The sequence below is a fragment of the Vigna angularis genome, chromosome 6 (assembly GCF_016808095.1).
Source record: "Vigna angularis cultivar LongXiaoDou No.4 chromosome 6, ASM1680809v1, whole genome shotgun sequence".
NCBI lineage: Eukaryota > Viridiplantae > Streptophyta > Magnoliopsida > Fabales > Fabaceae > Vigna > Vigna angularis.
In genome coordinates, this window is record NC_068975.1 from 30,558,399 (window position 1) to 30,574,424 (window position 16,026).

Consider the following 16,026-nt stretch of genomic DNA (forward strand, 5'->3'; position numbering starts at 1 on the left):
ATTCTATTTAACTTTTCAACCATAACTAACTAACTAACTTTTCAGTACTATATAGTTTTGCCTTATTTGTCCGTATATAGTTTTAATTCTACTCCATATACAAGTAACGTAACATTTTTTATACTAATAATATACACAAAACACCAGTCAAAAAGGGTTTAGTCAAATGATTTTTTTGAAAACACTGAGTATAAATTAGTACATAACAATATTAATTTTTTTCTTGAGATGTAATAAAATTCATGAATATAATAATAACATTTCCTAATAAAAGAATTGGACTAATCATTTAATACCCATAGTTAGACTTTCCCTTTAATATATTGAAAAAGTTTGAATAATTTGCATAAGATATGAAAATAGTCATCGATGTATGCATACCTTTATACATCACTATTGAAAAATAAATAAAAAAAAGAGTAGAATTAATATAAAAGGAGAAGAAAAGAGAAAAAAAAAAGAGATAAAAATGAAAAGGATAAAAGAATTATTTGGGCAAAGGCATGACAGACAGGTGCAAGACCTCAGAACTGTTTAGTGATTTGGACCTCTCTTGGTTTTGGCGACAAAAACCCTTTGAAATTATTGAATCAAGAAAAAAGCTTTGCTTTACCTTTGACCCCTCTCTCTCTCTCCTCTCTCTCTTTCTCTCTCTCTCTCTCTCTAAGCTACCACCAGCTCCCTATCTACAGTGCTATCTCTCTCTGCTAAAGCAACGAAGCTGTGTTCTGATCCTTCAAATTAGGTACTCTTTTGTTCTCTTCTTACTTTCCCTTTCTTCCAATCCTTCACTTCTCATTTGCTTTTCGCCATAGCTCTTCAAGTTTAACTCTTTTTCCATCTGGGTTTCTCTCTCCCCCTTCCGATCTGCTTCAGATTCCACTTTTCCTCTTCAAGATCCATTTTTTATACAATTCTCTCAGGATCACTCTCTTCTACCTGCTTCTGGTAATTTCCCTCAAACCCCAATACCCCTTTTCTCTCCAAAATATGCTTCCCCGTTTTTGCCGGCAAATTTGACCTTTTTACTTTACTCTTCTCTTGGTCTTTTAAGTCCACCCCGTGTTCTTCTTCTCTGATTTTTTTCGTGTTTTTTTGGTTGATTCTTGTCTTGTTGGTGTTCCGTGACTGTTCTGCTTTACTAATTGGATCGTGCTTTGCATGTAGCTTTGCTAGGGATGTAGATATATGGTATCTCTTCTTGCTAAAATTGGTCTTAGGGTTCTGTCCTCTGTTTGTTCTTGGAATATGGGATGGGGTTCACCTTTCTGGTGCAGTCTGAGGTCTTGGCTGTTTAATTATCTTGTTGTGTTTTGGTTAGGTTGTGATGTACTTGTGCTGTTATGTGTCAAGTGGAGGAACTGTTTTGTTTTTATCTGTTAAAAGGATCTATTTGTCTGATTCTGAATGTGAGGAAAATATGTTCTGATTTTATTGATGTTTGAAGTGTTTGTTCCGTGGATTGGTTCATGAATATCTGTTAACGCGTACCCGTTTAACCAGCATGTTTTTCATACTGTGGCTTGATGGCTGACTGATTTTTTATGATGTTGGTGGCTTTTTATAGGTTGTTTGTTGTTTTTGGAGAGATAAATGGATGCTGAGCCACTGTTTTGGTCGATTTGATCTTGATTGAAACTTTTTAGTATTTCTGATGGACTCAAAAACTAGCTCTAGATCTCTTCCGAAACACCATCAGAAGACGGCTGGAATTCAAACCCTTGAGGCAAAAGACAACGGGTCTTCAGGGAATCCAGCTTCTCTGAAAACAGGGAAAAGTGAACTGGCTGGTCCAGAGGATTTATCCAAGTCTGTAGGAACCGTTTCCAAACAGAATACTGGGGAAACTGCTGAAAACAAGAAGTTAGGAGTTTCAATCCAAAAGGGGTCTGCCGATTCCTTGAGCAATAAAAGTAGTTCTGGTGCTTCTTCATCTGTTCTCGACAAGGCGGATGGTGCTGTTAATGAGAACATAGGCTCACAGGAAAGCTCCATTGACCAAGACAAAAAGACATCGGAATATGGAAGTGTAAAGAACAGTTCTGTTTCTGCCAAAGTTAGTGATGGGGCGAGCAGTCTTGCAAAGACAAGTGGAAGTGCCAAGATTAGTGACAGAGCTGATTTTGTTGAGAGTGGTAAGAGCAGTATTTACAGAGGAAGTACAAGCAGTGATGTGAGTGATGAGAGTACTTGTAGTAGCTTTAGTAGCAGCATAAACAAACCTCACAAGGCAAATGACTTGAGATGGGAAGCCATTCAAGCAGTTCGAAGTAGAGATGGGGTGTTGGGATTAGGTCACTTTAGACTACTGAAGAGGCTGGGTTGTGGGGATATAGGCAGTGTTTACCTCTCCGAGTTGAGTGGAACTAAATGTTACTTTGCAATGAAGGTAATGGACAAAGGGTCCCTAGCGAGTCGCAAAAAGCTACTGCGTGCCCAGACAGAAAGAGAAATCCTGCAGTCTCTTGATCACCCATTTCTCCCAACTTTGTATACTCATTTTGAAACTGAGAAATTCTCATGTTTGGTAATGGAATTCTGCCCAGGTGGTGACCTCCATACTCTCAGGCAGAAGCAACCAGGGAAGCATTTTCCTGAGCAGGCAGTAAAGTATGTTTAAATTACAATTTAATTTTGGTTTATGCATGCTGATTGAGTATTTCTCCTTTAGAGTTTCTCCATTTTCTTATACTACTTGTGAGTGAAAACTGGATCCGATTTCAGATACAGTGCTTTACCGGCTTGTTATTCTACTGGGAAAGAAACTAGATTTGAGTCCTCTCAGGGTGTTGTAATTACAACTAAATCATTTATCTTTTAATTTCTTTTCAAAATTGTCCCTGGATAACCCCTTAATTCTAATGTAGGTGGTTGCAGAGTGGTCTCATCCTTATTTGTGCTTATTGCTCTAATTGCTGCACTAGATTTAACCAACCTAATTCTAATGCTTTGATCACTAAATCCTCGTATCTAGATCCTGGCTACCATTATAGAAGCATCTATGACCACTTAATTGCTTAATATGTAAAGAACATAACATTTTTAGTGTAGAATCTTCCTCTCATGCAAGCATGGAAGTATAGGTGGAGGTTGTGATACGAGTTCTTTTGCATGTGGGCTTACTTGTTTTACTTTTCAAATGTTTATGATGCTTCTGGTTGATTTATTCAAGTCCTATATGAAGTCAGATACTGTATTCCAGACAATTTCATAGATCAATTGTGGGTTTGATGTCTGCTTTCATTTTTCCAAATGAACAAATCTATACATAATCTCAAACCTAGTAAATTGAATCTTCGAAAGCTTGATTGTGGGAAGATAAATTTAGTGGAAATCGTAACTGTCTTTAGTATATCAAAACAACTCTAGGGCATCTGTTTATTTTACTGTGCGCATGCCTTTTCATTTTCTATAAATTCTTTCAGCCGAAAATGAGTTGTCTGAATGTTCCTTAAGCTTCTTAGTCATGATTTCTTCCTTTTTGGGTACTTTGCCTGGTTTTGGCAGTTATGTTAATATATGATCTGATGGTAATCACAGACAATTTCCTTGTAACTTGCAGATTTTATGTAGCAGAGGTCCTTCTGGCTTTGGAGTACCTGCACATGCTTGGGATTGTCTACCGTGACCTTAAGCCAGAAAATGTCCTTGTTAGGGACGACGGACATATTATGCTCTCTGACTTTGATCTCTCCCTCCGATGTGCTGTCAGTCCGACCCTTGTGAAAACCTCATCCACGGATTCTGAGCCTTTAAGAAAGAACCCTGTTTACTGTGTCCAACCAGCATGTATTGAACCACCTTCCTGCATCCAACCATCCTGTGTTGCACCCACTACATGCTTTTCACCCCGGCTCTTCTCTAGCAAATCAAAGAAAGACCGGAAGCCAAAAACTGAAATTGGCAACCAAGTGAGCCCATTACCTGAGCTGATTGCAGAGCCTACTGATGCTCGGTCCATGTCATTTGTTGGAACTCATGAATACTTGGCACCTGAGATCATCAAGGGTGAAGGTCATGGGAGTGCAGTTGATTGGTGGACTTTTGGGATCTTTCTATACGAGCTGTTGTTCGGTAAAACTCCCTTCAAGGGATCCGGTAACCGAGCCACGCTGTTTAACGTTGTCGGGCAGCCGCTGCGTTTTCCAGAAGCACCTGTTGTGAGTTTTGCAGCAAGGGATCTTATAAGGGGGTTGCTGGTGAAAGAACCTCAGCACAGATTGGCATACAAAAGAGGGGCAACTGAGATAAAGCAACACCCTTTTTTTGAAGGTGTGAACTGGGCATTGATCAGATGTGCTACCCCACCAGAGATCCCAAAGGCTGTAGAGTTTGAGAAGATACCTTCCCCAGCCACATCAGGTGGTGGTGAAAAGGCTGTTAACCACATGTCAATAGCTAATCAGAAAGGTTCTGATAATTATCTGGAGTTTGATTTCTTCTAGAGGTAGAGACACTATTTAAGAGGGGAGGAACTTTTTTTCAATGTTTCAGAAAACAGACCATGAGGAATTGTATGTTTGTTTTTTGTTGGCTATTTGCAGTTTCAAATTTGTATGGCACAATTAATGCATGGCTTCTCTGTCATCTCAAAAACAAAGTTACATAAAAACAACATTTATTCACTACCAGCCAATGCTGGTGACGATGCTCTAAGCTCCCCAATTGGTAACTATGCAATTTTGGATAGTGGAGCACATGTGCATCATCCAACATCCTCATTTTAATCTCCACAACAACATCACCACATGTGCCTACAAACCCCTCTCATTGGATCTAAAATCTTAATTCAATCAAATGCAACTAAATGTTTTTCTTTTATCTCAATATTTGTAATTTTGTATTCCCTTTCTAACGCAATTTCATGGTTGTATTTCAACTTTATACATCATCACTCATACTTTTATTTTTGTAAACAGTGATGATAAAAAAGAATGTTGGGTGATAGACATGCAAAGAAAAAAAAACTTAAAAGTTAAAACATTTTTTAAAATAAATAAAATTATGATTCTTAACTTGTATGAATATAGATTAGACTGTGCTACAATTTTAATTTAATGCTAGTTTCACTTTATTTCGGTATAGATGATTAAAATTTTAATTTAAGAAGCTTTTCTTAAAAATTGCTGCATTGACCACTATAGAGAATGCGGCTTCTACTTTCTAAAAAGAAGTCCTATCTATCAATTTACTTTTTAAAAGAGAGGAAAAGATTACAAATCAATTACACTTTTGTTCGTGTTTGTTTTAAATGAGGAGTACAAATATAAAACAAACAAAAAAACACAAATTCTTAGTAGATTTCAACAAATACTTTGTTAATAATATATTTTGTATTTACTCGTCTAAATATTCAGCTTATACTATCACTCGTCAGCCAAATTCAGCATCTTTTCTAGGCCCAATAATGAATGTTAATTGAGTTTATTCATTAATTATGTTAACTATACAATACTAATTAATAAAGAATGTTTTAATCTCTTCATTGACATTAGTGAAACTAAAATATGAATTAGTCAAATTACACGCCACTGATAGGAGTATCATTTATGTGTATAGATTTCACCAGTACTTGAAATATAATTGAATTTTTTAATTTTCTATGTTTTTTATTTTTGAAAAGCACTTAAATTATATGAAATTTATTATCTTTATTTTTGTTCCATAAAATATTGTTTGTCTTTATAATATTTTTTTATTTTAAATTAATCCCTGAAAAGTATTCAGTAAAGCAATAGAAAAAAAAAACTTTAAAGGTACTAAAATAAACTAACAAGGACTAGAGCTAAAATAGATCAAAAGTAAAAAAAAAACAATTTTTTTTAGAAAATAAAAAAATAACTTTATTTCAAAAATTAATCCCAAATAATTATGCAAACAGGTAATTGAATATTTGAGTTGTTTCAAAAGTCAGAGCAATTTAAAATTAAACCATTTTTAAGAAATAGTAGATAATTTGAAGTAGGACTTGGTCAATTGAATTTATCATATTCGATATAAATATTATCTCATCTCAGACTAGTGATGCATGTGGTTTGTAAAGCATCATAGCAAGAATTTGAAGGCTCTGCAACCACCACATGTCACAGCAATATTACCATAAAATACTTTCAGCCTAACTCACCACATCATCATGCATCACACGCTCACCACTAATTGCTTGGAATAGACAATTGCCACTTTCAGTAATTACATTTCTCTAATGTATACATCTGCATAATGATAATTAGCTCTTTAAGCATCAATTATTCACCAATTAATCACATTTTTATGCAGCACCTCTTTGTAATACTATATTAAAACAGGGTCATTGATCAAAATCTGGGTCTAAATAGCCATATGGGATTGGACACAAAACGTATAAGAGGAACAAAACCACATGATTCATTCTCTTCATGTGCAACTCTGAAACTGCTAATCATTTGATCTGTTACTTCTTTTCCATCGCATATTATTTTAACATCACAGATTTCTGGTACATTTCTGAGGACCTTATCTGCTATGCCATTTCTCCTTCTGGACACGGATTTGCTACACATCACAGTAAAATATTAGTGACAGATTAGTAGAAACAATTATTGCTATTAATTTAATTTTACATTATTGCAAGGAATGGTACCTTAAATTAGATTTGGTGATTCCAATCACTAATTTTCTTATATCATGATCTCTAACTTGCTCTGTTATTGCTTTGGCAACGTTGTCACCCTCTACAACATTCACTTCCACCTTAACCTGTACTTTTCTTTGCATATTAAATTCCACGAAAGTGATATTTTTCAACTATCAAACTGTGTATTGTTTTTGTGTGAGAGAGATTTCTTTACCTTTGAATCAAAGCACAAGTCAATGAACTCTTGAAGGAGCAATTTTTTCTTGCCTTTCTGTCGAGTCAAGTGAAAGTTAACATACTCTGCATTTACACGATTCCTTGGAAATTTTCCAACTGCCATCAAACATCAAAAGCAACAAAGTCATAGCTTAATGAATGGCTTCATTAATCAATGGAAACAACCACTTCATTCATTCGTTGACTTCGGCATTTTGATTAATAAAAAAGGTAAGAACCATGTTATTCATTCCTTGAATCACTCCAACAACAACTAACCTTGTGAAGTCTTATACCAGCAAAACTATTACATAGTCTAAAACCACAACATGTTTATACTTCCAACCAATCTTTTCATGACGAATAACCAAAAATTTCAACTTATAAATTAGTCTGGACCATGTGATAACGATGAACTATGCAACAATTTATCTTCAAGAAGATGATGACTCACATGGACTTGGGATGAGCCTGATTTCTGGAAAAACGTGTATGAGATAGACAGTGGTAGAGGGTGTGACAGCATGGTTCAAAGTCCATAAAAGGGCTTCCATGCTTGATTCTCCAACGTGGTCTACTGCCACATGAACAACATCTGTGTCGTTGTTGTTGTGAATGTCAAAAGAGAACACGCTGCTCTCACAGTCTTCTGATATTGTCTCCAATGATTCCTTCAGATTGATCTCAAATAGCTCCTCTGAATCTTCATTGTTTATTTCATTGGCGCTGCAGTCATACACCTGAATGAAACCGCAACAGCCTTCTTCATCGGATTCGTGGTGCAAACAATCATGTCTCGTTTTCCTTGACATCATTGGTAGCAACTGTGACAACTTTACATCAGCTTGGTTTGCCTTATGATGAGTTTGTAGACTTTCTGATTAAAAATTTAAGAAGAAACTGGGAACTGGATTAGAGTTTCACTGTGTTTAGCATAGCTAAAACGAAACTTCAATGAGTAAGTACGCGGTTTATGAACATTTTTTTGTCTTTTACGTAGACAATAGGTATTTTGTTTTTGAAGTTGATGTTGTTCAAACTAGACAAAATTATTATGAAGGAAACTTTTATACAATAATTTAATTCATTTTCATATTTAAGACTTGAACCAAATGTTATTGGAATTAAGTTAAAGTAAGTTGAAGTGAGTTGGCATACATTTTCAATGGTGTATATTTTGTTTTGTAACAATAAAGAAAGTGGGAAGAGGAGGATTTTTAATTAGTAAAAAAGTGATACGAAGATGAATAGAAATATTCTTTAAAAAGATTAAAAATAGAAATTAATGGGGTTGTGATGAGGAAAAGTAAGAGAAGTAGCTGAGTTTAAAGTCAAATCATTGGAACATGTTAACATATCAAATATGATTATCTCATCTCTTTCAAATGGAAGATTAGATAATGACTATACATTGGACACTTGTGTTAATTAATTAAGATTTATACTATAGCCAATTGTTGACCGTAACAAGTAGCTAGCGGATTTTGTTTTTCGTTAGTAATAATAGAATTATAATTTCAATATTATTTGTTTTTTATATTTGAACTATATATACATATATACCTATAATTTTGAGTTGGTTGATAATTATAGTTTTGGGGTCTCTAATAAAAAATCTGTGACAAATAAGTTTAAGGATTTTAAATGAAGAATTGATTCATTGGCCACAATTGAAAAAAAATAAGGATAACGGATAATAATGTAATAATAATGACAATTATAATGCTTATTATAATATGACAGAGAAATAATATGATAATGGAGATATTGATTATAATGATTATAATAGTAATATAAACTTCGATATTACGAGTTAGATATCTTTTTTTAACTTATAATGAGAAATTTTTAATCAAGCATGCAGTGCATTACGATGAATATAAGATCTCTTTATTAATTGAGTCATACCATACAATAAGTTCCATCTTATGTAATTGTTCATTTGTAGCATTGTAGCTTAGAAAAACCTCACTGTACAACTTCACTTGTGATTGAATATGTGTGGTAATTGGAATTAAATTATTTTAGAGCGAACCAAAATAAATTATTTTACATGAATTAAGAACATATTTAATAATAAAAAAAAGTCTACAAAATTCAAAAAATCGACATAAGAATTTTTTTTCAAAAACTGTGTGGATTCCAGCCCACAAATTGCTGGATAAACCACCCTGAATGAAGTTGACGACTTGATCAGCTTGACCCAACAAAATGTAATCAATGGTTAAACACATCAATTTTTTTTTACCAAAAAAGTTGAATTGACAATTTAACTACATTTCAACAAAAAACTTTAACATATATTTTAATATTAATATTTGTTTTTTCCGAAAATTCTTACGGACTATTAATTTTAATAAATTCAGATGAATATGTACTTTAAAATGAATGATAGATATATGTATATATATTCCTTTTGATTTTGAAGATAAATTCTCCTATTTTATCTACTCTTCTCCCAGCAACTGAATAAATAAAAAATTCTAAATATATGCTAGATTTTCTTAAACCCAATCCACATCTCTATATAAACAATGGTAGATTGATGAACATTGTTGGTTTTTCAAAGGGTAAAATCTAAAACCAACATTGATATAGTGAACTATTCCCAATGCTGAAATTCAGTGACTGACACACAGTACTTATGAAAAGCTTTGGTCTTAAAAGTTGAAGCAAACACACGAAACCGAAGCATTTTGCTGATGCTTGTTTTTCTGGGACATGGAAGTATCAGTGGCAATGGCAGCGGCTATCTGTTCATTTACTTCCTTTCCTTCACATACAATACTCACATTGCAACTTTCCGGAGCATTCTGAAGTATCTGATCAGCTATGCCACTCCCTTTCTTTGATCTCAATTTTCTGTCCAACCAAAATGTTACAAGACTAAATTATCGATTCTTTTCTCATAAATCAACATCCTTAACTGTTTCAAAAATATTCTACCGTATTTGAGATTTGCTTGCTCCAATCACTAGTTTTCTTATTTGAAGAATGGGAATGAGGTCGATGATAGCCTTTGCAATCAAGTCACTCTCAATCAAGATTGTTTCGACCTTAACCTGTTTGATATTTTTCTTACTTCAATTTTGTGTGAAATTGGAAAGTAGTTTCCATTTTATAGTTGTAGAATGAGTACCTTGGAAGCAGAACATAATTGCAGGAATTTGTTAAGGAGCTCTCTTCTCTTGCCTCTTTCTTGTGCCATGTAGCTCTCTACCTGCTCAGGACTCACTTGCTCCTTCGGAATCACTCCAACTCCCACTGTCATAACACAAACACACATTCACAAGAAAAATCTTATTTGCATAAAAATTACAAAAGTTCAACAAAAGATGTTTGACCTTTTCACATTCCTTTATTTCAATCATGTTAGGACATTACAACTTTAACTTTAGCAGACATTTTTTCACTCTTGGATTATCATAAGCCCTCAAAATTGATTCCCGGGTTATACTGAAGAAAACCGAATAAAAAAAATTAAAAATTTAAGTAACCATGTTGACCTTTCAAACTGTAAACCGTCATATACATATCTCAGAAGCGATTAATAATTTTTCTGTGGTCTTGAAAACAGCATGGTGGTTAAGACCTCAACCTCACAGGTAGGGCAAGGGTGTGAACAACTTGCACCTATCTAGCGTAGAGGTAGAAAAGAAAGAATGATTGAAAAACTATAATAATCCAAAAAGCAAACAACAAAAGAAAGAAAGAAACAAAAAACAAAGAAAAGGGAGATGAGAAATTTGGAAGAAAAGTTACATGGATTTGGAAGGTGCTTGATCTCTGGGAAAACGTGTATGAGATAGAGAATGGTAGATGGAGTGGTGAAGTTGGTGAGGGTCCATGACAAGGCTTCGATGCTGCTGGGGCTCTTTCCGACGGCGACATAGACAGTGTCTTCCTCCTCCTTGTCTTGTTCGTTAATGGTAACAAGAGAATCATTGTTGAAGGGGAAGTCTGAGGAGTTATCTTCCTCTATCTCAGTGACGGTGGTGCTTCTTCCAGAGTGGTTGTTGTCCACCTGAAGGGACAGAGGTTCAGGTGAACGGTGCATGGTGTGAGTTAAGGTTTGAGACATTTATATGACTGAACAGTTGTTGTTGTGTGGTGTTGGTTTGGGTGAAAGGGCAATAATAGTTGTGTTTAGAAGAGAGTTGAAGGTGTAAATGAAGAGAGAAAGTGTGGTGTAAATGAGAGAGAGAAATGTATGGAGTTTAATTAATAGTAGCACCGGCCTCAGAGACAGATTTGAGGGTGTGAAAAGGCATGTGATTCGTAGACTAGGAAATTTAGAGTTTGAATGAATATCAACTTTGACTTTTATTTTTCTCTAGACCGACCCAAATGTCTTTTATTAGATATTTTGCCACTCGATAGTGTAGTTTTTTTTTAATTTAAGAATTTAGGTATTTTTCTTGAAATATTTACAAGTTATGAAGAACTTGCACTCGATTGATAACTTTATTATTATTTTTTTAAAGTTGTTACTTAAGTAGTCTTAATTCTTTTTACACTAAAGAATCTCCTTTAAAGTTACTATTTGTTTTTTTTTAAATATTTATATACTTAAAAGTAAAATTATTAAGGTTTTTAACTAAAACTTTACTGTTTAATTTTTTAATTATAGCAGTGTTATTTTTATATTTAAAAATATTTAGGTATTGATTTTTGTAAGTTGTAGTTAATTTACTCTTTAGATGATACATATTGAATAACTTCTTTTTAAGTTTAAGTTTTTTAAATTGAAGTAAAATTTTAACGGAATAGTACAATAAATTTATTTATGAGAATTTGTCAATCTTCTTATTTAGTTGTCAAGTCTTTATTATAATCATTCATTTATTAACATAAAATTGGTGAGTTTTAATTATTGAAATTAATCTCTTTAATTCTCTAATATTTATAATAGAGAAAATACTTAAAGACATTTTGGTAAAAAAATAATTTATATAAAACAATTAGCATTTTATTTATATAAACAAACAAAGAAATTGTCCGTGGCTTATATTTAAGGTAGGTCTAGTTGCTAAGTAACATTATATTTAGGGTGACTAAGTCTCATTAAGAAATAGCATTATATTTAAGGTGACTAAGCCTAAATAAGAGATATCATACCCAATTACTTAGAGTTTAAAACACTACTTTTGTCTTCCATGATTGAATTTAAAAAAAAAAAATTAAACTATTGTGTTTGTCTTTAAAAATGAAGAAAGCTACTAATTAGTTTAATTATGAAAATATGACCAAATTAGTTTATATTTTCAACTTTATAAAATGAAAGATTATTCTACTTTTTTTTAAAACCCAGGTTCAATGGGTTCCACATTGTTCCATATGATTTTGTATAGAAAACACTCGAAACATATTACAATATGATATTTTACTTCCGTTTGATTAAAAAAATATGATATTTAAATTGATTAAAAAAATATGATATTTAAAATAACTGGTTCTCATACCTAATGACTTGGATGAAAGAAAAAGGTTTGACTGAGATATGTAAGAAGAAGCATTCAAAAAGAACGAGGGAGATGAGTAAGAGTTTGGAGATCCTTTTTAGTTTTGAGAATGAAAATTATTCAAATATCGTTAACCTTAAAACTTATAATCGACAATATATAATGGTATTTTTGTTTATTAAAACTTGGTACACATTACTAAAATTTACCAACTGAAAAAAAGAAATAAGTTAACAAACCATATATATATATATATATATATATATATATATATATATATATATATATATATATATATATATATATATATATATATATATATGACAAATATATAATAGAATACAGTAATTCTTCGATTTTTTGAGACTATATTATTTACCTTAATAACAACTTTCTAAAGGAACACAATATCAGGCTTTTTTTTTTCAACTATCATTGTGTCAGAACCCTTAAAAATCCTGTGAATGAAAGCCAGGAGTTAGTGAAAATCAGAAAGTGGAGGACAGGTGTGAGCAGCTGAGTGGCCGATCGGTTTTGACGGTTATGTAAAACTTAAACTTTCAATTTTCGTGCCACTTTCTCTGCATGCACCCTTCATCTTCAACCTTTTGAACCTTTCATTTTCTCCTCCTTCTCTCTACAACCTTCTTATTCTCTCTACAAAATCTTACCCTTTTCTTCTTCCAATCTTCAATCAGACCACGTCTGAGTCTTCTTGGTGTCAAGAGCTTCACTTTACACCTATCAAATTGTTGGTTTGAGCTGGTAAGTTCATTCCTCTCTCAGCAATGTTGTCTTTTGTCACATGCAAACCGAGTTTCTGGTTGCATGAGTTTGCCATCTCATTCTGAGCACACTTCTGGTCTTTTGTTTGGTTTAGTTTCATAAATTGTGACCGTAGGAGCGTAAGATTTCTGGTGGTGAATTATCTTATACAAATTGTGAGCGTTCAGCTAAGCTTAAAAGGTAAGGGAAGCTTATATAATTTGATTATGATTCTTGTTCTGAATGGTTGTATGTTGGTTTGATTATTTGATGAATATGAAATATTGATGCTACTGTATGTTGTTTATATGAGTGGATGATTTATAACTGAGGTAGATTGGGTTGAGATAGAGTTTGATCTTTAATTTGCAACTTTCTGTATAATCATGTGTTTGACACCGAGAGTCATTATTGACCGTTCGATTTTCCTCTGAGCATTCGGTCTAAATTGAATTCTTCTTCTGTAGAGAATTTAGTTAATGACCGATCGATTTTATATTATTATATATGTAAATGAGTGTTCGGTCTACGTATAGTTTCTCCTTTGTACTTCTTAAATCAGCTTAGTTAAGATATTCAAAAATACCTAAATTCTTAAATATTATATTTATCCTTTGTTGAAAATAAGTCATATGTAATTGTAATTAGAATATATTCCTTCATTGTATAATCTCTGTAGTGCTTGATCGTAAACCTAGCTCTTGGTCTAGGTAGTGCTCGGTCACCAACCAAGCGCTCAGTCTCAGTAGTATTAGGCTTCGAAATAAGTGCTCGGTTATACAATATATTCCTTAATATATCTGCTTTGGGTATTAAGAGTGTTCGGCCAAACTCCAAAGTGTTCGGCCTAGTTTGTAGTGTTCGGTTTAAACTCTTAGGTCTTTGATAAAAACTTTCCTTATCATTCAGTCAGGTTTAAGTAGATGTATTCTATAGTATTCCACCTATTTCTTGGGTTCTGTCTAGTAAAGATCTTTCGGTTAAAGTTGTTGTGTATCTCGTAGTCTTTTCTTATCATTATTATAAGTGTTAGGCTTATGATGAGTCTTGTCTCTCATGGACCGCTCGGTCCTATTTGGTGGATAAGTGAAAGACCGCTCGGTCTTACACTAAGTGTTTGGTTAGATTAGTTTAAGAAGTATTTCTCTCATTCGGTTTTGCTTCTAAGATGGAATATTGTTTCCTTGATTTAGTTTGAATGTATTGATAATGAAGTATGATGACTTTAAAGTATGATGTGATTTGAATGATATGGATATGAAAGAGTATTCCAGGGAGGAATATCTCAAGATTTGTTATGGATTGGTAAAGTATGAATGTGATCATGCTAAGGTGGCGTTTATCCTGATATTCTATTATTACTCATTCTCAAGTAGAGAGGAGTAAATCATGTGTGAGAATGGCAAGAGCTCCTAGTCCATAAGGTTAAGATGGGCGATGTAAGAACGGACTAACCTCGAGTGGCAGCTGTTGAGACATCCCAGCTACTACATCACCCGTGTGCAAAAACGTCGTAGCTACACATAATTCACACAGTCCAGACAATCAGAGTCAAATGGTTGGTCATTGCATGCATTAATGTATGATTGGTGGATTGATTGAATTATGGAATTATATCAGATTGATATGAATTATATGTGTATTGAATTAATTAAATTACATAAGCTTACCCTATTTCCTGTCTTGTTTGTTTGTCCTTCTTGTTGTCGTTTTCTGTTGCAATGATCATCTTGTGGATGTGAGCAGAAGGAGAGGAGTTACTGGAAGAAGCTCTTGAAGAAGTGGAGGTTAAGGTCGAACCATAGAACCGTTCGGTAGTTATAGTTACTTCGTTTTGTATATCCGTTCGGTTTAAGATTGTTTTGTTGGAACCGTTCGGTCAAGTATTTAGCTTTGTAAAGTTTAATTTCTGTAATATTTTGTAAGGTCGTTCGACCATAAGCGTAATCTTCCTTTCTGAACTGAATTGTAATATTGTTAATATATGAGTATTCTATGATATGATTTTATACTGTATTTTTGGGACGTTACACAATGTCCATATACTTAATAATAAATATAATGTAAAGATTTATAAAAAAATCAAATAGTAGTACTACTATGGGATGACGTCTACAGTTTCACTTATTTACAGATATACCACTGGTCAATTATTTACGTTGGGGCTTTTGTGGACGAACGTCTATGGGATGACGTTAAAGGCCAATTCTGCACTAGTAGTATAAAGAGAAAAGTGTGAGAAATTTGACAAAAAAATCTCATAGAGAATTAATATGATTTTATTTAAAAAAAAAGTAAGATATTTATGAGATTATTTTAAATACTCTTACACCTCTATATTTTTATTATTATAATAATGAGTTTTTTTTATTGAGAATATATATGTAGAAATGACAATATTTAAAATAAAATATAAATTTGTACAAAATTAAAATAACATAAAATTTTGAATATAATTTGAACAAATCTTAAAAAATATTATCATAATTTTTTTTTATACTAAATCAACCCAACTTGCTGAACTTCTAAGTAACTAACTAACCTCATTATACCAACAAACTAGGTAGTGTCAAGAGTTGTTCATAGTTTTATTATTATGACTTTTTTTGTTTGTATATTTTCAATCTTTTAAAAATCTTATAAGAAGATATCTTAGTATTTATGTATGTTTATAAATATACAATTTATTTAAATAGTATTAATATTGATATTTATATATAATATTAGTATACTTTTATATTCTCTATATTTATATATGTCAAATTGTATGTTTTTAAGTATTAATTACTTTATATTATTTTGCAAAAGATGACACATTAAATAATTTAGTGGTCAAATAATGACGTTTGACTATTAAACTTAGTCAAAATATGTGCATAGGCTTGACAAACCATCTATTCGCCTAGACTAGGGATACACCTTGAATAAAACTTCGAATGCCATATATTAAGTTTGAAATTATTCAAAAGC

At 32.7% G+C, this 16,026-nt stretch overlaps 3 protein-coding genes across 4 annotated transcripts; 1 reads left to right on the top strand and 2 right to left on the bottom strand.

The window, feature by feature from the left end:
- The first annotated feature begins 498 nt into the window (after positions 1 to 498).
- LOC108342890 (serine/threonine-protein kinase D6PKL2) lies at positions 499 to 4,573 on the top strand. Of its 2 annotated transcripts, XM_017580783.2 has the most exons (4): positions 552 to 745; positions 877 to 948; positions 1,568 to 2,610; positions 3,563 to 4,573. In XM_017580783.2, the coding sequence occupies exons 3-4, from the start codon at positions 1,655 to 1,657 to the stop codon at positions 4,443 to 4,445; spliced, it is 1,839 nt and encodes a 612-aa protein (XP_017436272.1). In that variant the 5' UTR covers positions 552 to 745; positions 877 to 948; positions 1,568 to 1,654; the 3' UTR covers positions 4,446 to 4,573. The 2 variants fall into 2 exon arrangements, with proteins under 2 accessions (XP_017436271.1, XP_017436272.1); XM_017580782.2 differs by lacking the exon at positions 877 to 948 and having other exon boundaries at positions 499 to 745.
- Positions 4,574 to 5,973: 1,400 nt separating this feature from the next.
- Positions 5,974 to 7,873, bottom strand: LOC108342892 (U-box domain-containing protein 35). Its single transcript, XM_017580787.2, has 4 exons — positions 7,284 to 7,873; positions 6,828 to 6,946; positions 6,620 to 6,735; positions 5,974 to 6,531 (listed from the first exon to the last, which is right to left on the bottom strand). Exons 1-4 carry the CDS (start codon positions 7,642 to 7,644, stop codon positions 6,315 to 6,317), a joined length of 813 nt encoding a protein of 270 aa, XP_017436276.2. The 5' UTR covers positions 7,645 to 7,873; the 3' UTR covers positions 5,974 to 6,314.
- Positions 7,874 to 9,310: 1,437 nt separating this feature from the next.
- On the bottom strand, positions 9,311 to 11,057 carry LOC108342891 (U-box domain-containing protein 35). Its single transcript, XM_017580784.2, has 4 exons — positions 10,592 to 11,057; positions 9,969 to 10,093; positions 9,776 to 9,891; positions 9,311 to 9,691 (listed from the first exon to the last, which is right to left on the bottom strand). The coding sequence occupies exons 1-4, from the start codon at positions 10,908 to 10,910 to the stop codon at positions 9,490 to 9,492; spliced, it is 762 nt and encodes a 253-aa protein (XP_017436273.1). The 5' UTR covers positions 10,911 to 11,057; the 3' UTR covers positions 9,311 to 9,489.
- Between the last annotated feature and the right edge of the window lie 4,969 nt (positions 11,058 to 16,026).